The sequence below is a fragment of the Pelodiscus sinensis genome, chromosome 6 (genome assembly GCF_052426305.1).
Source record: "Pelodiscus sinensis isolate ZL-2025 chromosome 6, ASM5242630v1, whole genome shotgun sequence".
In the NCBI taxonomy this organism is placed as follows: Eukaryota; Metazoa; Chordata; order Testudines; family Trionychidae; genus Pelodiscus; species Pelodiscus sinensis.
The window spans coordinates 86,740,866-86,767,928 of record NC_143057.1 but is presented as its reverse complement, the minus strand read 5'-3'; the positions used below and the strand labels follow the sequence as shown (position 1 = coordinate 86,767,928).

The window sequence follows — 27,063 nt, the reverse complement described above, 5'->3', positions numbered from 1 at the left end:
TGGGCTTTTGGGCCACCAGGCCTAGGTTTAAAGGGCCAGCAAGCGATTCTATATTACTAGCTCTGATTAAGCAGCTGGTTAGCCTCTAGGGGTATGTCTAAACTACATGGCTCCGTCAATGGAGCCATGTAGATGAGTTTACTAGACATAGGAAAATGAAGCAGCGATTTAAGTAATCGCTGCTTCATTTACATAAAAATGGCCGCTGCGCTGCACCTATCAGCTGTTTGGCAGCACAGCGGGGCAGTCTGGATGCGCCACGGTCGACAAGGGAAATGGGGTTTACCGGAGCAGCTGACCAAGGCTTCCCTTGTTGACCGCAGAGCGTCCAGACTGCCCTGCTGTGCCACCAAACAACTGATCAGCACAGCATGGCAGCCTTTTTGATGTAATGAAGTGTCGATTATTTAAATTGCCACTTCATTTTCCTATGTCTAGTAAACTCATCTATATGGCTCCGTTGATGGAGCCCTGTAGTCTAGACATACCCTAGGATAGAGGTCAGGCTACAGCCTGGGATGGAACATGCGGGTCAGGCTGTAGACCCGGGAGGGGGGGAAGGAGCAGGTGCCCCATGACACTCTCCCTCAGGGTCACCTGGATGTGCACAGACTCCTGATGTCAGCAGTGCGTGGCTACTCAAAGGCCTTGGCCAACTGCTTGGCCTCTGCCCCCTATCATGGCAGGAACATGTCCCCCTCGTTATTGCACGGGTTGTACAGGACACAGCAGGCCACCAGCATCTGAGGGACATTCCATTCACTGAGGACCAGGTGGGTGAGAAGCAGAACCTCCCCTTTAAACACCTGAAGGTGCCCTCTACCACAATGCAGGCCCTGCTGAGCCTGGAACTGAATCATTCCTTGATGGGATCTAGGTGTCCTGTGTAGGGCTTCATTAGGCAGGGGGAATCAAGGGATAAGCTGCATTGCTCATGATACAGATGGTGCAGTCGAGGGAATAAATGCTGGCATGCATCTTCTGGAAAAAGCTGGAGTTGCAGAATATGTGGGTGTTGTGCACCTTCCCCAAACACCTGGGCTACGTCTACACTGGCCCCTTTTCCGAAAAGGGCATGCTAATTTTAAACTTCAGAATAGGGAAATCCGCGGGGGATTTAAATATCCCCCGCGGGATTTAAATAAAGATGTCCGCCGCTTTTTTCCGGCTTGTAGATAAGCCGGAAAAAAGCGTCTAGACTGGCCCGATCCTCCGGAATAAAGCCCTATTCTGGAGGATCTCTTATTCCTACTTTAAAGAGATCCTCCGGAATAGGGCTTTATTCCGGAGGATCGGGCCAGTCTAGACGCTTTTTTCCGGCTTATCTACAAGCCGGAAAAAAGCGGCGGACATCTTTATTTAAATCCCGCGGGGGATATTTAAATCCCCCGCGGATTTCCCTATTCTGAAGTTTAAAATTAGCATGCCCTTTTCGGAAAAGGGGCCAGTGTAGACGTAGCCCTGATGTTAAGGTTGGTGAAGTGGCCTCAGTGGTCCATGAGGGCCTGCAGCACCATGGAAAAGTACCCCTTCCCGTTGATATAATTGGAGGTTCGGTGGTCAGGGGCATGGATGGGAATGTGGGTGTCATCAATGGCCCCCACTTCACAGTTGGGGAATCCCAGGGCAGCAAAGCCGGCGATGATGGGGCCAATGTTGCCCGAGATGATGATCCTCCACAGCAGGATGGAGTAGATATCCTCTCACACGTGGCGAGGGCTACAGAGAATCACAGGGTTGCCAGAGCCCTCAGGAGGTCATCCCCCTTTCCACAGCAAGAGCACCCCCCAGCAGGGCTTTGTGAAGGCAGGACTGCAAACCCTCCAGGTTGGGAGAGTCCACCCCCACTTCCTTGGGGACCCAATTCCAGTGCTTCACCGCCCTTCTGGGACAATAGTAAGAGTGCCATACCTGCATGAGCATGGCCCCATTGGTTGATCTCCCCATGCCGAACTGGTTCCCAACAGAGCGGTAGCTGTACAGTGTGGCAAGTTTCCAAAGGCGATGACAACACACTTCTGGAGGGGCAGATGGCGGGTTGTAGATGGGTGTCCCCTCACCTGAGGGCAGGGGTAAACTACTCAGGGGCTCCATGAAGGTGTCCTTCCTCATGCAAAGTTCTGGAGCCACTGCTGGTCGTCCCATCACTCCATGATGATCTGGTCCCACTGGTGTCCCAGCAGCAGAAGCGGCAGTGTAGGGGAGGGTGGCCAGGGCTGTGCTGCATAAGCAGCATGTGGAGTGGGGTGAGGAGGTGCCCCAGTCTCAGCTGGTCATCTTGGTCCTGTGTTGCCACCAGAGCAGCCTGCAAAAACTGCGCCAGAAGGTGCAGTAGGAAGTCTAAGAGTCTGCCATGGCTGTGCAGCAGGTCCAGCTCCATGGTAGGAGTGCCATGGCATCCGCAAAAGCAACTAGAGCACACAGTGAGAAGAGTTTGCTGTCCCTTGAGGAGACAGGCAAAGGTGAAGAGTCTGGGACACTGCTGTAGAGGGGAGCCCCTTTAAGCATGAGCCTCAGGCAGCAGCTCCAGGAAGCTGTCCTGATGCCCTGCCCGGAGAGCTTCCAGGGGCTTTAAATGTGAGTCAGGCTCCAATCAGTGTGGGCGTGCTATTTCAACAGAAATCAGTGCTATTTCGATGGGGATTTGTAGTATGGACACTATTTCAAAATAGCTATTTTGGGAGTTATACTTCCGAAATTGCTTATTTCAAAATAAACGCGTAGTCTTTTCTCCTCCAGACTAAACAACCCCAGTGTTTTCAATCTTCCCTCATAGGTCACCTTTTCCAGATCTTTAATCATTTTTGTTGCTCTTCTCTGGACGTTTCTCCATTTCGACTACATCTTTCCTGAAATGTGGTGCCTAGAACAGGACACAGTACTCCACTTGAGGCCTAATCAGTGCAGAGTAGAAGGAAATATTTCTTGTGTCTTGCTCACAACACTGCTGCTAATACATCCCAGAATGATTGCTTTTTTTTAAACAGTATCGTTTAAAAAGTGGAAGTCAAATCCTAGTGAGGTAAGTAAAAAGGAGCATAAACACTGCCAAACTAAGTATAAAAATGTAATAAGAGCCAAAAAGGAGTCTGAAGAACAGCTAGCCAAAAACTCAAAAGGTATAACTAAATGTTTTCTTAAGTACATCAGAAGCAGGAAGCCTGCTAAACAACCAGTGGGGCCTCTAGACGATCAAGATACAAAAGGAGCACTTAAAGACGATAGTCATTGTGGAGAAACTAAATTAATTCCACGGCTGAGGAAAGTAGATTCCCAAAATTGAGAAGTAATGTTAGTTCAAACCAAGGGGTTTGATTTGAACTAACGTGGCCTGGAGCGCATTTCCTGGTTCGAATCAGCTGGCAAATGGAAAGCACATGGGCGAGATTATGCTAATGAAGCGCAGGATATTTAAATCCCCGCTTCATTAGCAATTTTGGTTGGCTACATTTGCAACCCTAGCTCAAACTAGGGAGCAAGTGTAGATGTATCCTGAGGGGGATATGGTAAAGGTATATAGAATCCTGAGTGGTCTAGAGAGTGAATAAGGAAAAGTTATTTACTTGTTCCCATAATCTAAGAGCTAGGGGCCACCAAATGAAATTAATGGGCAGCAGGTTTAAAACAAATAAAAGGAAGTTCTTCACACAGTGCATAGTCAACCTGTGGAACTCCTTGCCTGAGGAGGTTGTGAAGGCTAGGACTAACAAGGTTTTAAAAAAAACTAGATAATTTCATGGAGGTTAAGTCCATTAATGGCTATTAGCCAGAATGGGTAAGGAATGGTGTCCCTAGCTTCTGTTTGTCAGAGGATGGAGATGGATGGTAGGAGAGAAATCACTGGATTATTACCTGTTCAGTTCACTCCCTCTGGGGTACCTGGCATTGGCCACTGTTGGCAGACAGGATACTGGGCTGGGCGGACCTTTGGTTCAACTCAGTATGGCCATTCTTATGTTCAGTGTTACATTATTGACTTACATTTAGTTTGTGACCCAGGACAACCCCTAGATTCCTTTCTGTAGTACTCCTTCCTAAACAGTCATTTCCCATTCTGTTAGGCTATGTCTACATTCGCGGCTTCTTGCGTGAGTAATATGCAAATAGGCTAAGCGTGGAATATTGCCGAGCCTCATTTGCATACCTAATGAGCCACCATTTTTTTCAGAAGAGGCTCTTGCACAAGGAGTGTCTACACTGCCCCTTCTTGCGCAAGAGGGTTTTTCTTGCGCAATGCCGTTCTTCCTGAAAAGTAATAGGTGTAACAGCATTGCACAAGAGGGTTTTTCTTGCGCGAGAAGGGGCAATGTAGACACTCCTTGCGCAAGAGCCTCTTCTGAAGAAAAAGGTGGCTCATTAGGTATGTAAATGAGGCTCAGCGATATTCCATGCTTAGCCTCATTTGCCGCGAATGTAGACATAGCCTGAGTGTGCAGCTACTCACTTAAGAAAGAACAGACGACTTTGCATTTGCTTGCAGAACTTCATCCGGATAATTCAGATCACTTCTCCAGTTTGTCCAGATCATTTTTAATTTTATTCCTAACCTCTAAATCACTTTCAATCTCTCTGGGCTTCACATTGTCCACAAACTTTATACGTGTATTCTCTCTCTACCATTGTCTGAATCACTGACGAAAATATTAAACAGACTCAAACTCAGAGGTGATCCCAGCAGAACCTCCCTTTGATATGCCCATCCAATTTGACTATGAACCACTGCTAATTAGTTGTAAAACCATTCCCAGAGAGTAGCTATGTGCCCACATTATAGTAACTCCCATCTAGGCTGTATTTCCATCCTTCTCTTATCTGGTCATCCACTATATACTCATATTTTTTTACAATACTGTTGACATTCGTCTGTCTGTCTCTCTGATTTAATTCTATGCTCCTTCACAACCAGATGTTAACCAGTCTCCACTCCCTCAATCCTCCTCAATATAGTTTTGTGTATGCAGCACATAAGTCTACTGACAGAGACCAGAAGCTTCAGGATCTCTACCAAGCATTTATAAATCTCAACTACCCACCCAGAGAAATAAAAAAGCAAATTGAAAGAGCCAGACGAATACCTAGAAACCATCTACTTCAAGACAGACCCAAGAAAACCAACAATAGAACACCACTTGTCATCACCTACAACCCCCAACTTAAACCTGTCCAACACATTATCAATAAACTACAGCCTATATTGGAACAGGATACCATACTCAAAGAGACTCTGGGAGACAGACCCATAGTCTCCTATAGACAACCACCTAACCTCAAGATGATTCTTACCAACCACCACAGGACATACCACACTAATACCAACCCTGGTACCTTCCCTTGCAACAAACCCCGTTGCCAGCTTTGTCCACATATTCATTCTGCTGATACCATTATTGGACCTAACCAAGTGAGTTATAAGATCAAGAACACATATTCCTGCGCATCCAGAAATATAATCTATGCTATCATGTGCCGAAAGTGTCCGTCTGCTATGTACATTGGACAAACATCTCAGACACTTCGCCAAAGGATTAATGCCCACAAAACAGATATCAGACAAGATCACAAAGAGAAAACAGTTTCTTGCCATTTTAACCAAAAAGGACACTCTCTCAATGACTTGACCACCTGCATTCTGCTACAAAGACCTTTTACATCTGCACTTGAAAGGGAATCCTCTGAACTGTCATTCATATTAAAATTCGACACTTGCCAACAAGGACTTAACAAGACTTTGAACTTTCTCACCCATTACCAAGACAGTTTCCCCAATTATCACCTGTAATACCATTAACTCACAAACATCCCACTCTCCCCACCTCTAATATTATCAATTCACAGACACTTACCTTCCTTCCTCCCCCCCCCCCTGCATCCTCCTCCTGTTCTGCAATGTGATTTGTCCTTTTCATATTTGTTCATTTTTTTTTAATTGTATCCTTTGGTATATATGGTTGTGACTACTTTCTTCCACTATTTGATCTGAGGAAGTGGGTCTGGCCCACGAAAGCTCATCATCTAATAAACCATCTTGTTAGTCTTTAAAGTGCTACATTGTCCTGCATTTTGCATAGAATCTACCATGAGAGAGTTGTTGCTATGCACATGGATTGCCAAGCAACTGCAGCCATTCTCTCTCCCATTTCCCCTTCAAGTCACTCACAGATCAAGACATGACGCTGTGATATGATTTCAGAGCTTGAGGAGGAATTCCACATGCACAGGGCCTCTCCTTTCCTTTCAGCCTGGCTGCTCCTACTGAATTTTCTGCTACCGCAGGAAGTGGCCTAGCATACATTTGCTGTGGGTTGTTGTGTGTGCAGTTTTTGCCTCTTCCTAAGGTCATACCATGACCAAATGTGACCCAACAAATTAAGATACAGCCACAGCTATGTTTCATCGATAAATACCTTTACTATGGGAGGAGGGAAGAGAGAGTGCTTTGTTTCTAATAAAGTTAAATATTTGACGCTTGATTCACAAAGGGATCTCCTACCCTTGTGGGTGCCCTACCCACTGAACTACAGAGCTGCCCTCATTCTTTCTGGCCCAATGAATATTTAGGTACTTATACACAATGGACCAGCTTTAAAAAAAAAGAGTGAGGGCAACTTGGTTATCTACAGTCTGGTGATTAGGGCACTTCCCAGCAAAGTGAAAAAGCCAAGTTCAAACTGAAGCTGGGTCTCCCACATACTAGGTGTGTGCGCTAACCCCAGGACTGCAGGTTGTAAGAACCTCTTTTGCCTTTTCCTCTTAACTTTCTTGCAAAACTGGCTTAGGTGCAATCACATTCCAGGCTGCAAACCAGGTTAGAGAGGCTACGTCATCACATTCCCTGCAACCCTAGGTACCTCTCAAAGCTTTGCTGCTGTAGCTCCCAGCCTGACCTGCTCACAAAGAGCCAAACAGCACACTAGTCACACCTTTAGGCTATGTCTACACAGATCTTCTGGCAAAAAATATGCTAATGTTGGACCTCATTAGCATATTTTCTGCCATTTCTTTTTGTGCAAGGGGTTTTTGTGCAAAAAGAAGCAGTGTGGATTCTTTTTTTTGCACAAAAACCCTGTTTTGTGCAAGATCCTTATGCCTCTCCCAGGGTTTTTGCACAAAAATAACCCATCCACACTGCTTCTTTTTGCGCAAAAACCCCTTGCACAAAAAGAAAGGGCAGAAAATAATCTAATGAGATCATGATACATGCAAATGAGTCCTGAATTAGCATAGTTTTTGCTGGAAGATCTCGCAGTGTAGATGAAGCTTTAGGGTACATCTACACTGTCGGGGTTTTCCGGGATACCAGGTGTCCCAGAAAAACTCTGCTGCATCCAGAGAACGTATTTGCTCTTCTGCGCGCTTTTTTTTTTTAAGGATGTACAAACGTGCTCTTTCAGAAGCCCTGTCTTCCTCATTCCATGAGGAAGAAAGGATCTTCCAAAAAGTGGATTTTCTTAAATTTGGCCCAGTGTAAACGGGCCAAATTTCAGAAAAGCCTCGTCCAAAAAAAAAAATTGGAAAAAGCTGTAGTATAGTCCTAGCCTTAGTGTTTATAGATCGCTGCAACTTGCCAGTTCTACTACAGTCACACTGTGGCTTGCAGCAGCCTTGGTTATTACTTGAAGGGTTTCCCCAAAATGTATGCTCAAGGGTTTCATCCTCAAATGTGTGGACAGTTTGGATAGTAGAGATCTGTTGCCTTTGGAAAGGGTCAACATGCAGCATTTTCCAACTTTAACTGGAGTTACGAAGCAATTTAGTTTAAAGACTAATCTGGATTAAAGAATAAAACAAGTTTATTAAATTACTGAAAGAGATTTTTACATGAATCCTGGGCATTAAAATCAGAAATGGCTCCAATAGGAAATAGCTAGTGAATCTGCTGCTATGAAAAATGGTATTTGTATGTTTGCTAATATCACTTTTCACAGCAGACTAACTAGCTGGGAGGCAGCGAAAAGTGATATTAAAAACATACATTCTAGTAACTAAAAAACAAACTAAACTTGGTTCAAAGTAAAATTCTTACTACAATATTCACAATAATATGGCAAACTAAACTCTCAAGTCAGAATCTGCCCTCTGTGTCCAAAGGGCAGTTTCCTGTGTCTTAAGTGAGAGAGAGAAAGAGACAGACAGAAAGAGAATCCCTAGGATGTTTTTGCCTCTCTCTTTTTTTAGTGTTTTCATCCTTTCAAATGCTTTTTCCTGAGATTCCCCCTTGATCAGGAGCTCTTACAAGAAAAAATTTGGTGGCTTTCTCTAACAATGTTTCCTAAAATATTTAATTAGCTTTAGGAAAACAAATATGTTCATATGCATGTCCAAATCATGGTAATTTATGTTTGTGGGCAGGTTTTTTGCACATTCAATAACAATAATGTTCAGTTGTCTCTATTTTTACTGGCCCCAAAGAGAACTGAAAAAAAATAGGTGTTTGTACATTCTTGTATTTTTTGTTGTTGTTTCTTGGCTGCTTAAAAAAAAAAAAGACTTGCTGGCTAGTAAATCTGCTGCTATGAAAAATGATATTTGTATGTTTGCTAATATCACTTTTCACAGCAGACTAACTAGCTGGGAGGCAGTGAAAAGTGACAGTAAAACTACAGGCTTCTTGCGCAAGAAGCTTTTTTCAGAAGAGATCTTCCGAAAAAACTTCTTGCGCAAGAGAGCATTCACACTGCAAAAGCACATCCAAAAAAGCCATCTGCTTTTTCGAAAGATAGCGTCCAGACTGAATGGATGCTATCTCACATGTAAGCAGTGATTGCTATGGACAGAATAGCCACAAAGGCTCCCATGCTTTTTTCCTCTTTCAAAAGAACTCCCTCTTCCCCGTCCACACGCACCTTTTTGCAAAAGAGCTCTTTCACAAAAAAGGCTTCTTCCTCATAGAATGAGGATTACCAATAGCACAAAAAGCCTTCTGTTCTTTCAATTTACTGTTAAAAGAGCGTGCTTGCAGTGTGGATGCAACTCAAGTTTTGTCAGAAAAATGGCTGTTTTTCCAACAAAATTCTGGAGTCTAGACATAGCCCCAGGGTTCTGAATTCCCCTGGGCAGCAGGGCACATAAAAGTTAGGGTTGACAACAATGAGTGTTGCCTAACTCCCTTTGTGGCTCTAACCCTTGGTGCCTAGACAGGCCTTGTGATATACTTTCAAAATGCACTAAACCATAACAATTATAAATAAAGGTGCAATAGAATGAAGATGATTAACACGTATGTTCAAATGGCTTCCCACTGTATAGCAATCCCAAACAAAGTGGCTCCTAGATCAACCAAGTGAGGGGGGGGGGGGAAGTCTCCTACATAATTCCCAACTGGCTGGGCTAACAACATAGGAAGGAGAATAAAAACTCTTTTTGAAACCAAGGGTTTGAGTCTACATTTGCTTACGCTAGTGTAAACATCATGTAACTGCAGTGACTTCAGTGGAGCCACTCGCTGCTTCAACCAGCCAGAGAGGAGAATGAGGCCTGAAAAGACACAGTTATAAAAAAGTAGTACTTGAACAGGAATGAATCACACTTGTGTGTGCACACTGGCTGAGAGCACAGTTTGTCCTAAGAAAGACATAAGCCTGTCATGAATGAGGTGGTGTAACCTATGCTATTTTTATTGTCCCTTGAGGGGAAAAGCCATTAATATTCTGAGAGTGCAGAGCCAAATGACTGGCTAAAATCACTTTAATTTCTAAGTATACAGAGACAAGTCCTGGCTTCTGTACATACTTTGAACTGTGCACTGGATAGATCAATGAAGGCCAGAGACAGGAAATAATGGCTCCCAACAGGCCACAAACTAGCTGTAGAACAGCTCCATAGTGGCAAGGGGAGTATAGTAGATCTGCATCCCTTCTTCCAGCCTGCCTGGCATGCACAAATACTCTACACACACAGTCCTAGGGATCTAACACAGACATCTGAGCTGTGCAGAATAGATGGTATGCTCTTCCTGGAATCCTGTACTCTTCCATACACCCCCATGTCATGGAACCATGCTGATTCCACTGTCATCAGGATAAAAGGGCAGACGCTGCCCCTTGGTGGCCATGAACCCAAGTACATTGTTTTGGGAAGTCATAGAATGCATCAATTAATTCCATTTCATTCCATTAAAAATGGATTCTGTGTGTTTAACGAGTGAAGTAATGTAATATTTAAGAGCTCTGCACTGAGACACTATTAATGAACATAGTCATCATTAAACTGAAATGTTTTTTGGAAACAGCTGAAGTTCTGCCTTTCCTGCATTCAGAATATAAAATCCTTGGCAGTGAGGGGGGATAGGCAGATATGTACTGATGTGTTTTGAATGATTCTCAAAAATAACTCCCTATTCACAGGGATGTAAATGAAGATGGGAGTCTAAAGAAATAGTGTAACTCTAGTACACTGTGTTCTGTTGTAATTGATCATGTGGGTGAGACAAAGGTTTATAAATATTTGGATGCTAAAATCTGGATCATGCCAGATAGATAACAGTTGAACTGCAAAGAGAAAATGCTTGTAAACCAGAGGACTAATCACTCTGTCCTATATAAAAACAGTCATAGCTTTACAGGCTACTAAGACTCCAGAAGCCTGTGCAGAACATCAGCCGATTCAGGAGAAATGATATCCTGCTGTATAGAGCTCCCTTCCTCCCCCCACAAGTATATAAAAAAACCTCACTATCCAAATTTTACATGTCCAGAGTAACAGAATATTTTAAGGAGTGGTGATAGTTTATGTAAATGAGCACCTCATTTTGCAAACCCCAATAGGATTTATTTCAATGAATGGTGCTAAGAGGAGAGAGAGGTGGATCTTCAGCAGCCTATGGATTGTAAACAAAACCAAAAAAAAATTCTTTTAGCTCATTAGCTGGATAATAGATATTATGAGTGTGTCACTTCAAGCTGGGAATCACACCCCCAGCTCAGTGTAAACATCTCACTAGTTTCATTATTAAAAAGTCATTCTCATCCCCCCACAAACACTTTTTTTCAATACACATTAAACTGTACTTCAGCTCTTCACACATTTTATTATAATGCATCTATTTTAACATCCAACAAGGTTGTTATAGGGCTTTTTAAATTACAATTCTGTTATCCTTGGCTTATTTTTTTAAGTACAGAAAATATTGCTTTTGGTCCCCATGACAACACTTCAGAAAAAGAGTTAATTCTGCTGCACTCTGAAACACTTCACATACTATTTCCTAGCAACCACAGAGGTAAAAAGACCTTTAATCTACTAGTCTCAAAAAAATATTTAGGAAAAATTACACAAATATTAAAGAGAAATCCAATAAAAGTTTAACAGGCTCCAGGAGTGTTTTGTGCTATGAGAAAACTAACAAAAAAAATTGGGCTACATTTGGTTGGCTGAAGTGAAGCTCTATAGACTCCAGTGGTCTTTGGATGTGGCTTTTTCACAATTCTTTTACATATTGTTCTTAGCATTGTTGTTGCAGACAGAAAGTCAAACCACTTAAAAAACCTTCCATATACTAATCTGTCATTAAATGGCTACTGAGATGCTTCTCCTTTCATCTCCAAATGTCAGGCAGCACAGCCAGTAACAGTTTTAAGAATAAGAATATCTATTTCTGCATTCTCAGTACATACTTTTGTGACTGATGAGACTCAAGTATCATTTGCATAGAGAGAAATAATGGTTCTTTATTATGCAGGTATACACAATTCAAACTGCAGCAGAACTGCTCAACATGGCACAATGCAAAGAGAACATGCAAAGAGACTCGCTACTCACTGCTTGCGGTGGAGCAATATTTATTATATCAGCTGAGATGCAGTGTAAATCCTGCACTCTTACCCTAATTGCTCCTCGAGTGGACACTTGAACTTCAAGGGAGGAAAATTCTAGGCTATTGGGAAGAGAAGCTTCTTCTGCCTTAACTTTACCAAAAACTAAAGCTAGTCTAAAATGCTGTAGATAGTGGCTGAAGTAAAGTATCTGTTTCAAACATAGTCCGTGGCAGCTAGTCATTAATTGTTTCATTAATTGTTCCTTTTGAATCTTTATCAGATGTCTAAATGCTGAATGGTTTCCTACAAGATGGAAGGTTGTGTAGGAGGAGCAGAATGAAAAGAGAATTCCCTCCATCATTTAGATCAGTCTGAGGCTACTAATATCATGGTTACTTTTCACACTATTCTGGTGACACTGAAGTAGGAGCAGCAGAGGAAAAGCAGACCAAAAATACCTGTCCTGAGGGTGGCAGATGAATCTACAAATTCTGTTCCTGGGCCTGGATAGTTACTGCTATCTACTTTGTCAACAAGTTAATGTCTACAGCAACCCATGAATCTGTGACCATTCAGGCCATTTCTGGAAACACAATATGTCCTGTGAAAAGATCGGATACTAATTAAGTCTGTCTGCCAGGATGTTTTGTTCTCTTGTTAAGTGTCTGGCTTGTATTGTCTTGAAATGCAGTTTCATCCATTCCATAATAGGACTTCCAAACACACACTTTCCTGTCTAGTGTTAAGTAACTATAGATTGAATCTCTCTAGTCTGACATCCTTGGACCCTGACCGGTGCTAAACCACAGAATTTGCTGAACCATAGGTCAATATCGTCTAGCACCAATGTCAACACTTCCACTGCTTACTGGGCTCTTAGAAGACATGTAGGGATAAATTAGGGTATGTCTACACTACAGCGTTAATTTGAGTTCACTTAATTTGAAATAATTAATTCGAACTAAGCTAATTCGAAATAATGCATCTATACACAAAAACTTTCAAAATAGCGTTTTTCTATTTCAAAATAGCACGTCCACACTGAGTGGACCCTGAACTGAAGTTAAGGCTGTCTCCTTGTGTAGAAACTGTGTATACTCACCAGGAATGCTTGCATTGGCACACAGGGTCATGCACCAAGGACGCATATCCCTTTGGTGTGCAACTCACCCTCATCCAGTGCACTGTCTTCTGGGAAATTTTGGCATTGCATTTTGAGGCAAAAACAAGTCATGCAAGGTAACTGGAAGCACGGGTCAATTTTCTCCATCCCCATATACCATCCATATCCCATAATTTTCACACCTTTTGTAAGAAGTCCCACAAACCCACATGGCACTTTTTGGTGTCCACCATCTCTGACAAAAGTATGAAGCCTGCATAATGTCATGAGCACTTATGTCATGATCACGGCAAATACAGCACAAACTATCCTCCAGTATTTCCATAACTGCAGGAAAAATCACAACAGCAGGGGATATGACAGTTTTACAGAAGACAGATTGCCATGGGTCACAGTGAAAACCAATTCAAGGTTGTCGGGGCATTCATAGAGCAGTTGCAAATAGAGGAGTGCTGCTTCTGAGCCTGAGAAATAAGCAGTGGCTCGTGGGATTCCATGGTAATGCAGGTTTGAGAGGACAAGCTGTGGCTACAGAACTTTTGGATGGGAAAGGCCACATCCTTGCATCTGTGCGCCAAGCTCACCCCAGCTCTCCAGCACAAGACACCAGAATGAGAGCTGCACTGACAGCTGAGAAGCAAATGATGTTTGCACTGTGGAAGCTTGGAATGCTGGATTGCTCACCTGTCAGTAAAAAATCGTTTTGGAAATCCAGAGTAGAAGCCATTATCATGTAAGTTGTGCAGGACCATTTATAATCTCCTGCTGTGCAGATCTGTGATAACACACGATGTAGTGGACGGATTTGAAGCATTGGTTCCGAAGTGCAGATGGAAAGCATGTGCCTGTTTTGCCATCAGCCCACCTTGCCAGAGATTGCATCAATAGAAAGGACAACTTCTCAATGTTGGTCACAGACGGTCTATGACACTTGCATCTTTTAAGAATACAGGACTACCTGTATTCAGAAAGTTGCAAGCAGGGACTTTCTTTTCTAGCCAACCGATTACAACTGACAATGCTGAAATACCAACAGTGATGCTACGGGAAGCAGTCTGCCTCTAGATAACCTGGCTAATGTAGGCATGCACCAGCCACCTTGACAGCACCAAGGAAAGATTCAACTAATGTCTCAGCAGATGAAACAATAGCTGAATGTGCTTTTGGTAGATTCAAGAGATTCACTAGACTTGATCTCAGTGAGAAAAATATCCCAAAGGTTACAGTTGCATGTTGTGTCCTGCTTATCTGTGAGCCAAATGGGGAAAAGTTGCTACTGTGGTGTACATAGAACACCTGTCTGCTGACACACGGGTTAGTAGAAGAGCTCAACAAGGAGGATGTGGTAGAGAGAGATCTTGAAAGAGGACTTTAACAGTCAGCCACAGTAATACGGTATGGCAGACTATGTTCTACCTAGCACTGAAGATATGAGTGCTGCTAGGATCTGTGAGGTGCCTAGTATTCATTTATGAACATAACATCTGTTAATGCACCTATTAATTTTGCTGTGCTTGCTGTACATTCATAATTATTAAGCTGTGTTTGTTGTTGATTCTGAGTTCTGTCACCCTGAACAATTGCAAGTCATGGGTGTTTTCATTAGTGTTAGACTTTCTGCAGCATAAGTTGTAAAGTAATAAAGAGGAATTATTTTCCAAAAAATAGATTTTCTTTGCATATCACAGCCAGTGCAAAAAAACAATGTGCAATTAAAAAGCAAATGCAATTAAGATGTTTATAATAAATCAATGGAACAGACTAACAAGGTGAAAGAACACACATTTCCACTTCAGTTAACTCTGGCCTCTCACAGGGCAGTGTGTGTGAATCTGTGGTTGTCCCAAATGTCTCCTAGGACAGAGTTGAAGGGTTAATGATGCAGCCCCCCGCGTCACATGGAAAATTGGTGAGCATAGAGAAATACTAAAATCGAGTTCTCTATTGACTGCAAAAGGAGGCAAGCCTGTGATTGTTGAACCTGTATGTCAACAAGACTCTGCAGCTGTCCTTGTTTGCTTCCAAAGAAGCCCCATTATGTCCTGATGCTTTTCCCTATCTGACTCTTTAGCTCTTCTCCATCCTTTCTGAAATTAGGAATGTACAATTCCATTTAATCAATTAACCAGTTAAATGTTATGTTAACCGCTTAAACTCGGTTGTGCAGCATAGCTGGGCTGAAGTGCCCCCACCACCACCACAACAGCCAGACTGGAGTGCCCAGGACCATGGTATGCTGCTCCAGCCAGGCTAGGCTCGCCACAAGTGGGGGCTGCTCTGGCTGGGCTGGAGCACGGATGCCTGTGGTGCACTAGGGCAGGCCTGCTGCAGGCAGGGGCTGCTCCTGCTGGACTGGAGAGCCCCCCACCCATGATGGGCCCCTGCTACAGCCCCTGCCAGTTAACCATAACTGGTAAGCCTCAGCCAGTAAGGTAATGCTTACCAGTTAACCATTTACACCGCTAACTGAAATATTCATCCTCTAGGCCTTCTGTTCACTGTCCAATGCAACCTTGGCTTGCAGGATCTCAAAGAACATCCTCCTGAGTCCTCTTCTTTTTCTTCCTTATCTGGATAAGATAGTCAGTATGTATAGAGGGGGAACCCTTCCCTGGTACAATAGCAGCAGCTACAGATAAAACACACCCAAGAATCATTGTATGTGTAGTTAGAACAAAAAGTGACAGTTTCAGAACTCCCTTAAGATTTAAGACAAGACATAGTTATTGACATTTCAGCTTTTGGAAAACCTGTGCACAGCCCTCTCCCTTCCCCCAGCTCCTGCTATGGTGACAATGGCCAGCAGGGTCACGTATTGGAATGAGGAGGGAATTGCTGGGTTCCATGAAACAGTAACATTTCAACGCCTACTTCCATGTGGATCAGTGCAGGACAATAGCTCTGAGCACAGGCACTATTTTCCACAGGCAGCGGTGATTTTAGCTGATACTCTTGCTCCAAGGGGGCAAAAGGCACAGAGCATAGTTACCCCCAAAGCCAATGGGCTCATTGGCACTTATTTACTGAAATGGTGTCCGCCAAAGAAACTGTAGGATGGTGTGGGAAGGAGCTTTACTGCAGAGGAAGAAACAAGGCTATTAGCGCCAGAAATCTTTGGGAGAAGACTGCAGCGTATCTCCATGAAAAGAGGAGAGGGGTGGCTTCCAGTCTCCATGACCCCTGAACTAGGGCTGTAAAATCCCATTTAATCAGTTAACTGCTTAAACGTTAGGTTAACCCAACATTTACCCAGTTAAAAGCTAAGTGGGATCCAGGGCGGGAGAGCACTTCAGCACTGCTGGAGCAGCCACCAGCCCACAGGGCTCCTACTCCCAGCCTTGTAGGGCTGGCTGCCAGCTGGCAGGCCCGGTGGGGCTGGAGCAGCCCTCTGCCTGCAGCCTGTCTGCTCCCAGAGAACCAGTTAACCATTACCTAATAAGGATTAGCTAGTAAGGGTGATGCTTACCAGGCAACCAATTAACCGGTTACCTGCTTTCCTCTTCCGAAAGAGGAAATGTGAATGAGGGGAAAGGAAATGCAAATGAAGTGCTGATTAGCATGTTTGTGCGCTTCATTTGCATATCCTCTTCCGATCCTCTTTTGGAAGAGGTTTTTTTTTTTTAAAAAAAAAAAGCAGTCTAGACGCAGTTCTTTTGGGGAAAAAAACCTTTTTCGAAAGAACCCTGTAAACTTCATTTTTTGAGGAAAAAAGGTTCTTTTGAAAAAAAAAATTTTTTTTAAAAGAACCATGTCTAGACTGCTTTTTTTTTTAAAGGATCAGAAGAAGATATGCAAATGAAGCACATGAACATGCTAATCTGCTTCATTTGCATTTCCTTTTTCCTCATTTGCATTTCTTCTTTCGGAAGACGAAAGCAGTCTAGACACAGCCTTAGGGTTGACATAAGGCTCACGGTATCTACACTCGCACTGCATCGACCACAGAATGTTGACCATGATTGAATGCTGTTCAGATAGGTGGAGTTACTTCATTGCTGCTTGCATTGCCAGGAGACATAGTTGAGTGTACAACATAAGCAATATATGTCAGCCTAATTTTGTCATGTGCACCAGTCCTACATGAGAACATAAGAACAGCCATACATGGTCAGATCAAAGATCCATCTAGCCCAGTATCCTGTCAGCTGACAGTGACCAAAGCCAGATGCCCCAGAGGGAGTGAACAGAGCAGGAAATAATCAAGTGATCCCTCTCATGTTATCCATATCTAGCCCCTAACAGAGGCTAAGGACACTATTCTTACCCATCCTGGCTAATAACCATTGATGGACCTAACCTCTATGAATTTATCTAGTTCATTTTGAAAACTTTTAAAGTCCTGATCTTCACAACATCCTCTGGCAAGGAGTTCCACAGGTTGAATGTGCGCGACCTGAATCAATACTTCCTTTTGTTTGCTTTAAACCTGCTATCTATTAATTTCAGTTAGTGACCCCTAGTTATGTTATGAGAACAAGTAAACAACTTTTCTTTACTCACTTTTTCCATACCTGTCATGATTTTATAGACTTCTATCATATCCCCCCTTAGTCTCCTCTTTTCTAAGCTGTAAAGTCCTAGTCTTTTGACTCTCTCTTCATATAGCACCCATTCCAAATTCCTAATCATTTTGTTGCCCTTTTCTGAACTTTTTCCAGTGCCAATATATCTTTTTTGAAAGGAGGCAACCACATATGCATGCAGTATTCAAGATGTGGGTGTACTATGGATTTATATAGAGGCAATAAGATGTTCTCTGTGTTATTCTCTATCCCTTTTTAAATTATTCCTAACATTCATCTGAAGAAGTGGGTTGTGCCCACTAAAGCTTATAATACCAGTTACATTTTTTTGTTAGTCCCTAAGGTGCTGCAGAACTATTTATTTAAGGTTTTTTTTCAGTTACAGACTAACACAGCTACCCCTCTGAGACATCCTAAAACTCTGTTTGCTTTTTTGACTGCCGCTGCATATTGAGTGGATGTTTTCAGAGAACTATCCACAATGACTCCAAGATCTCTTTCTTGAGTGGTTATAGCTAAATTAATCCCCATCAAATGGTATGTACAGTTGGCATTATTTTTCCAATGTGCATTACTTTGCATTTATCAACAATGAAATTCATTTGCCATTTTGTTGCACAATCACCTAGTTTTGAGAGATCCCTTTGAAGCTCTTCACAGTCTGTTTTGGTCTTAACTATCTTGAGCAGTTTAATATCATCTGCTAATTTTGCCACCTCCTTGTTTACCCCTTTCTCCAGATCATTTATAAACAGGTTAAATAGTACTGGTCCAAAGATGGACCCTTGGGGAACCCCACTAGTTACCTCTCCCCATTCTGAGAACTAACCATTTATTCCTACCCTGTGTTTCCTGTCTTTTAACAAGTTATCAATCCACGAGAGGACGTTCCCTCTTATCCCATGGCAACTAACTTTACTTAAGAGCCTTTGGCGAGGGACCTTGTCAAAGGCTTTCTGGAAATCTAAGTACACGATATCCACCGAAGCCCCCTTGTCCACATACTTATTGATGCCCCCAAAGAACTCTAGCAGATTAGTAAGGCATGATTTCCCTTTAGTGACATTTTCTCATTGCACCTATGGCCATGTTCACTGGCAGCAATTCCAGGCCCCAGGGCAGAACAGCCAATGTACCACCATGCACATACAAGCCATCCCCACGCAGAGATGGTCTGCCAGACATTTGGGAAGTGCTACACCTGCATTGGCTGGTGCCCAGTGAGCTGCTGGCTGTGCTGCTGCTGCCCAGCGAGCTTTTCCAGCACAGCCCGGGCTTCCACATGCCCGTCTGGTAGGGTGGCCAACTGTCTATCTCACAAACCTAAAGAACCTTGCCCTCCACCATGCCCCTTCCATGAGGCTCCGACCACTGCTCACTCCATTCCCCCTCTCTCCATCATTTGTGTGATGTAGTGCCAGTACATTGCTAGTTGCTATGCTTGGGCTGTGGATGACCCCTACTGGCCTCTGTCTTTAAGCATGGGGCCCCCATGACAGTGATCGAACCGGTCCTACCAGTTAAGGGAAGGGATGGAACAGAGGAAGTGAGTGTTGGGGGAAGGGTCAGTTTTTGGCTGGAACCATGAAGGAGACAGACTAAGGAGGGGGCTGGGAGTCTAGGGGCCCAGGCACCCCATCTCAAGGGGTCTGAGGCATCCTGGCCCTGACTCCTGTAGCCACATACGTCTATGCTGTGCTGTACCCTGGAGAAGCAATAAACCCTCTCTATTCTACTGGCTGGCGGAGCCTGTTTTTGCTGCTATGGGGCTGCAGGATCGGGGGGAAACCCCGCACACTTGCTCTATCCACCCTCAATCACTTTCACCAGGCTGGGAGAGGGGGTTGGGTTTTAGGAGGGGGGAAGGCATGCAGGCTCTAGGATGGCGTTTGGGCATGGGCTCAGGACAGGGTGCGGGAGGCTCCTGAAAGTGACCATCACACCCCTCTTGCAGTGACTCCAAGACAGAGAGGGAAAGGGAGGGGGTCTCCACACACTGCTCCCTGCAGGCACCACCTCCACAGCTCTCACTGGTTGCAGTTCCTGGCTAATGGGAGCTATGGAGTGAGCGCTCAGGGCAAGGGCAACACAGAGCCCATCTCCCCAGGATGTGGAAAGATGGGAGTAGCATGGAGCAAGGGCGAGGTTAGCTTCATTGCACTGCTTACCACAAAGGGCCAGGGACCCTTGTGCCCTTCTATATCCCTCGGGCCCCTGGGCAATTTCCAACTTTGCCCCCACCCGTTGACCAGCCTGGTAATGGCCCACCAGAATGAACACAGGACTAGGAGTCAGGAGCTCTGCATTCTAGTCTCAACTGTGGTACACACTCAGTTTGACAATGGGTAAGTCAGTTAAACTCTGTCTCAGTTAACCTATCTTTAACATGCTCACCCACCTTTTGTTAAGCATTTGAAATCTACAGAGAAAAATCAGCAGAATGTAAGTTTTATTATTGCTCGTGTGACCAAGATGAGAGAGTCAACATTTCAGGGCCAGTTCTAACGAACTTGAATGCTTAAGGCCAATGAAGACGAGAATATTTTGTTAAAAATAAGTGGGAAAATGTATTTTTGTAATCACTTGTCTCACTCATAATGAGCTACAGATTATTTGGATTTGAAATCAAGTTTATGTTGTAAGACATTTTAAATAATAACAATCAGTCTTTGTTACCTTTTGTTTGAATTATTTCGGGCTGAAAACATACTGTCCATAACCTCTTTCAATGCCAGTTGTATACTGCAATGATGCAATTACATTGATCAACCTGAAAGTGTTTTATAAACAAACTTCTATGCAAACAATTCATCACTGAAGTGCAGCCTTGTCAAGTAAACAATGTATTAACCAGGAGCTGCACTACACAAGAGTTTAGGACTAAAGTAAAGGCAGAGGAAACAGCAATGGAAATGAATGTACAACCTCAGAATACTATACAGAGTTGCCCAAATTAGAATTAGATGAAAACATCAAGATTAACATGACTGCTAATGCTATATATGAATGACTATTTTCTTTCCCTAAAGATAACAACCCAGACCACAATGGAGATGTTGCATTCCAATAATATATTGAACCAAGAATTATAATAGTTAAAACAATGGGAAGCTGAATGTAAACAGACTCTTTAACTAGTTTTACCTGCATCTACCACCACAGAACTGCAGTACCATGTAAATAGGGTATGTCTACACTGCAGCGTTATTTCAAAATATCTTATTTCGAAATAGTTAGTTCGAAATAAGTTATTTCAAATTAACAGGTCTACACACAAAATGCATTTCAAAATAGCGCGTCCACACTGAGTGGACACTGAATCACATTTAAGGCCAGCTGGAACCAGGTCCGGCAGGGCATCAGGTCAGGAGTTACTTTGTGTGGCTGCTGCCTGAGGTTATCTGAGACCTGTGCTTAAAAGGACCCCCCTGGACAGCCGGTTCCTCAGGTTTCCCTGCTTGCTTGCCTACCTCAATGAGGGACAGCAAAGCATTTTGTCTCTGTATGCTCTGGTTGCCCTCACTCGGGACACCACAGCACTCTGCAACAGGGAGCCAGAGCTGCCCCTGGGCACTCTGGTGCTTCTCTTGGATTCACTGCTGTGAGCCTGGCTGCACGTTCTGCAGGCTGCCATCCAGGAGGTCCATCAGGGGGCTGTCAGTATCCAAGAGGCCCTGCGGGAGAGCTTCCACCCTGAAGGGCACTAAAAGCCTCCCTGGTGTGCCCCACTGGGGGCTTGTGCCTCATTCCTCCCTCACGTCCTTCCACTTACCCCTCCCTAACCCCCCTTCCTGATGTCAAATAAAATTCACGTATTTTCATGAACACAAACTCTATTTATTTAACAAAATGGGGGAGGAGGATAAAACTCTGCTGAGACTGGGTAAAGGAGGCGGAAGAGAGGAGAAGAAAGGGTGGGAGAGGGGAGGGGGAAACCTGGGAGGAGAGAGCTGGAAGCGGAAAGCAAGGGGAAAAGGGGGGAGGGGAAGCTCAGGGCTCAGGGTTGGGGGTCTCTCCGGATCAACTTGATTTTCATGCAAACCTGCTCCTGGGTTCGCATGTGGCCTTTGGTGGCCAGGCTGGCAGCTATCCTGCCAGAGATAGCCATGTCCCTCCATCTAGTGCGGAGATCATGGACGCTGGGGGCATCCTCCCCCAAACCTGAATAAGGTCCATGATCTCCACCCTGGACCAGGAAGGTGCCTGCTTTCTCCAGGCCCTGGCAGGCTCCTGGGAGCTGACAGACTGCTCCTGGGGAGTGGTGGAGAGCTGGCTGCCAGTGGCTTGCTGGCTCATGTTTTGGGGCCACTGGGTCAGGAGCAGTGACTGCTGGCTCTGGGCTGGCAGGCTTGGAGCTGGCACAGGCACTGTGGCCAGAGTCAACCCCTTTAAGGGCTCCAGGGAGCGGGGGAGGGAGAGGAGTGTTCTCGGTTGAGGCTGGAGTGGCCACCAGGGCACCCTAGGAAGGCTGGAGGCCCCCTATTTTGATGTAAGTGTCCACACAGCACTTATTTTGAAATAGCTATTTGGAATTTGGCGTTATTCCTCATGGAATGAGGTTTACCAAATTCAAAATAAGTGCTCCACTATTTCGAATTAATTTTAAAAATAGCGGTGTAGCTGTGTAGACACTAGTAAAGTTAGTTCGAAATAACGGCTGTTATTTCGCAATAACTTTGCTGTGTAGACATACCCTTATATACTACAAATGTAGGCATATTCCACTGGCATACTTTCATAAAGCACACTGACAAAAGTTAATGGGAAATTTAAATTTGACACAAAATTTAAATGCTGTAAAAACAAATCTAAAACAGCAACACAAATCTAAAAACAGAAATAGTCCCACTTTTAAAAAATATCAGTGAAAACATTTAAGTATTAGGGTACATCTACACTACAAAACTATTTCAAAATAACTAGTGCTGTTCCAAAATAACTTAGTCTGCATCCACACAGCAGACAGTTATTTCAAAATAATGTCGAAATACTGTCAAGCTGGAGGACTTTTTACTCCGACTCCTGTAACCCTCAGTGTACAAGTAGTAAGGGAAGTTAGAGGAAGAATGCTCTATTTAGAAATAAGTGCTGTGTAAATGCTCCCAATTTCGAAATAAGCTACACAATTGACTCACCCTTAGGCTATGTCTAGACTGCAGGCTTCTTTCGAAAGAGGCTCTTTCGAAAGCATCTTTCGAAAGAGCCTCTTTCGAAAGAGAGCGTCTAGACTGCACGGAAAAATTTCGAAAAAGCGGCTTGCTTTTTCGAAAGAAAGCATCCAGTAAGTCTGGATGCTCTCTTTCGAAGATGCACTATTTACATTGAAGAACGCCTTCTTTCGAAAGAGGAACTTTCAAAAGAAGGCGTTCTTCCTCGTAAATTGAGGTTTACCGCCATCGAAAGAAAAGTCGCGTTCTTTCGAATTAATTTCGAAAGAACGCGGCTTGAGTCTGGACGCAGGGGAAGTATTTTCGAAAAAAGACTACTTTTTTCGAAAAAACCCCTGAGTCTGGACACAGCCTTAGAGTGTGTCTACACTGCAGGGCTTAACTAGAAATAAGCTACACAAATTGAGCAACATCAATTGCATCGCTTATTTCAAAATTGGGAGCATCTACACTAAGAGAGCACTCTTCCTTGGACTTCCCTTACTACTCCTACAATGAGGGTTATAGGATTCTGAATAAGAATTCCTCCAGCTAGACAGTATTTTGACACTATTTTGAAATAACTATGGGTATGTCTACACTACCCCGCTAGTTCGAACTAGCGGGGGTAATGTAGTCATCTGCACTTGCAAATGAAGCCTGGGATTTGAATTTCCCGGGCTTCATTTGCATGAAGCCGGCCGGCGCCATTTTTAAATGCCAGCTAGTTCGGACTCCGTGCCATGCGGCTACACGCGGCACGAACTAGCTAGTTCGGATTAGAAGCCTAATCCAAACTAGCTAGTCCGTGCCGCGTGTAGCCGCACGGCACAGAGTCCGAACTAGCCGGCATTTAAAAATGGCGCCGGCCGGCTTCATGCAAATGAAGCCCGGGAAATTCAAATCCTGGGCTTCATTTGCAAGTGCGGATGACTACATTACCCCCGCTAGTTTGAACTAGTGGGGTAGTGTAGACATACCCTACCTGCTGTGTAGACATGGACTAAGTTATTTTGGGATAGCATTAGTTATTTCAAAATAGTGTTCCAGTGCAAACATACTCAAAATGAACATTAATCTGCAGGGTCTAAATCTAAAACATCACAGAACCAACAACTTAAAAGTCAAAACTGACTTCATTGTTCATACTGAAAGAAATGTAAAAATGTAATATGTTATGTTCTTATGTTCTAACTAGCATTATTTTTAAATAACATTGCAAGTGTCTACACAGCCATTCCATTATTTCAAAATTATTTCGAAATAATGGATGGCTTATTCCAAAATCTATAAACCTCATACTACAAGGAATAATGCCTATTCCAAAATAGCTATTTCAAAATAAGACATGTAGGCACTCCACTGCTGCTATTTCAAAATAGCCCCTCACCAGGGCCATTCTAAGTTATTCCTCCCTAGTACCTCCTGGGGCTCTAAATCGAGATAGCGCATCCATATTAGGGAAGCCTGCCTTGGATTAATTTTGAGGCTTCCCTGTACTGTAGACGTGCTATTTCAAAATAAGTTATTTCAGAATAAATATTCCGGAACAGCTTATTTCGAAATAACCATGCAGTGTAGACATACCCAGAGAGAGTTAAGAGCAGTATGGAGAATTGTACCTCTCAAGTTTTGTAGGTTTTACAATCACCTTTTCTAATAGTTTAAAATGTTTCTCTCACATGTTGCTCTGTGCAAGACCCATACAAACAACAGGGGAAACTAATTGGCCATTGCCCCAGTCCTGCTACCATTGAAGAAAACAGCACACATCCCTTCATTTTAAAGATTCAGGATCAGATCCTCTATGAAACTAAGTATACAAAGAATCCCCATTTCAGAAGTGTACACTGAAAGCAAATATACATAGGAAATTATTTTCCTGTAATATCTTTCACTTATATGAATCTTATGTTTTCAAATGAAAAAAATTCAGACAAAAGGGTGATTTTTATGTTGGAGTCCTTTTAATTTCTAAGTTACAATGTACTGTACTGTCACATCATTAGGGCATGAAAGGTAATCAAATTTAAACTATCAGGACTGTCTCCAGTCTCCAATAACAACCTTTTAGAGTGTGATGACACATGAACTAGTAATTCCTAGAACCCCTCCATACTATGAACAGAAAATGTCAGGCCACTTTAATTTTAGTCCTAAAAACCATACAAAACACAAAGTGAATGGTTCCTATAGACTAAAGCTATCTGTTGAAGCACTTCAGCAACTACTATTGCTACTAGCCATGCTGCAGCCATGTCTATTATTTGCGCATTCACGTCTATGGGGCTATTTGTTTGGAGTGCTGTGCGTAAGTGCTAGAAGGAAGGGTGCTACCACACCCCCTGGCTTGGCGTGGTTTCCACCACTGGTTCAATGTCTCTCAGCAGCCCCACTATCCAAATTGTTCCAGCCCCCCATGGAGAGTTCAAAGTGAGAATTAGTCCTAGTAACATAATTCAGCGGTGGACTGGGGGCCGGAGAAACACGCTTTTAGGCGGAGCCTCTCCGCTGTGACTGTGGCTGGGAACCAGAAGAGCCAGGCGTTAGGAGACCTGCCCCTGCCCGACACACCCACACGCGTCGAGCAGCTCTGGGACTGAGCGCGAGCTCACAGACACGCATCCCGCGGCCACCTACTGCCCGCACGCCCGGCCCAGGCGCAGAGAGCCCCGGGCTCCCCGGATCCGGCCAGCGTCTCTGCCGGACGCTGCACCCGGTGGGTTGTAGGGAGCGGGAGGCTCCGCTGCCGGAGCGAGGCCGAGGGCTCCAAGACAACGGCTCCCCGCGGCTGCATCCTTCCAGGCGCGTCTGTCCGCTGCCCCGGAGCCCCCCGCCTCAGCCTGCGCCCCGCTCCGGGGCCAGGGGAGGAGGGGCCACAGTCCTCCAGCCGCCGCCCCAGGCACCGTGTCCCGCAGCCCCGGCCCGCCCCCGCCTTTACCTTGACACTGCTGTGGCTGGTCTGGGTCTCCGCCTCGGCGCTGCAGCAGCGGCGCGCCCCAGCCCGGCTAGCGGCCGCGGGCTCCCGGCGCTCCTGGCGGCGCGGGCCGGGGCAGGGCGGCGGCTGGCGGCTCTGGTAGGCGAGCACCGAGGGGATGGAGTCGGCCGCGTCGGTCTTGACGAAGAGGCTGTGCGGGGGGGCGGCGGGGCCCTGCGAGAGCGCGGCGGTCTGGTGCGGGGAGGTGGACTCGTCCGAGTCCCGGCAGTAGATCACGCCGCTCTGCGAGACGTGGATGCTGGGCGCGCAGCCCATCCCGGCCCCGCTCCAGCCGCGCCGCAGCCGCTCGCCCCCCGGGCGGCTAGGGGGCCGCCGCCGGCCCTGTGCAGCTGTGCCTCGGGCGCCGCTCGCTGCCTGTGGCGCTCGCCGGGCCGCTCCCTCCCATTTATCTGCGCGCTCGCCCGCCGCTGCTGCCCCGGCCCCCTCCTGCGAGCCCTCTTCTCCGCACAGCCCCGGAGGAGCGAGGCTGCATCTCCCCCGCCCGGCTCCTCGCCGCTACCGGGCGCTCGCCAGTCTCCGCGCTGCGAGCCGGGGCCGGAGGTGCCTGTCTAGCCCCGCGGCACCGCGCTCCCGCAGCCTCGTTAATCTAAACTGTCCTCAGGCCCATGTCTCCCAATTCCCTGCCCTTCCCGCCTTCCGCCCCCCACCAGCCCAGTTTCTGCAGCCCGGGTCCGGCTACCTCTTCCGCGGCAGACTAGTGCCCGGTGCCCCGCACTACGGAGCCCCCGGCTTTGCGGCGTCTCTGGCTCAGCTCTCGGGTGCTCTTTGATTTTAGTTTCCCTAGCAAGCCCCCTCCCGCCCACCAGCGTCCCCTGGATTCTCCTCCTAGCTCTTTCTCTGCAGCTGTGACAGCCGCCCCTAGGCTCTGCTCCCCTTCCTGCACTACCGTGAGGACTTTAATGAGCTCAGTGCTTCTCCCCAACTCCCGCTTCCTACTGCAGCCCAGCCACTGCATCCTGGTGATGATGCAAAACAAGAAGGCGTTGTCTCCTTAGCAGATCTCCCTCCCCACTTTTTGTATTCTCTCATTTCCCACCTCTGCTATTGCTACACCTGCTCCTACTAATGTCCTTGGCAGGATTCCTGGGCTGGGACTGTCCTCAGAGCTTCTACAGTAAAGATACCAGGGAGTAACATCTCTCTGTCCCTCTTTAGCATCATCTTATTAACACTGTATGGTTTAGCGGGATTAGGTTTAGGCAGGCAAAAAGCTTGTCAATCAAGACAGAGCGATTTGTTTCCTAGGAAGTATATAAACCTTTTCACCCCTTTGTAGCTTTCATTAACGATGTGTTCTAAAATGGACCAAGGGAAAAGTCCCAGTTCTGTGAAAGAATAGGCCTTTATAGTACTGGTCAGAATATTCATAATAAACTTGTTTCTGGTTTGCATGATTCAAAATGGACCCATCTCATTACAATATTAATCAAAATAATTTTATAAGCAAAAATTCTATAATTATTTCATTAATATTTTAGTACACATTTCAATCATAAAAGGCACATACATGAATAATGTA

The 27,063-nt window shown here is 45.0% G+C and overlaps 1 protein-coding gene across 1 annotated transcript in view; it reads right to left on the bottom strand.

Annotated features, from left to right (window-relative positions):
- Nucleotides 1-26,519, bottom strand: part of PDE8B (phosphodiesterase 8B) — a 158,517-nt gene extending 131,998 nt beyond the window's left edge. The window contains exon 1 of the mRNA XM_075932314.2: nt 25,488-26,519. Within this exon, the coding sequence (XP_075788429.1) occupies nt 25,488-25,799 (312 nt within the window). The 5' untranslated portion in view covers nt 25,800-26,519. The remainder of the gene's footprint in view (nt 1-25,487) is intronic.
- Between the last annotated feature and the right edge of the window lie 544 nt (nt 26,520-27,063).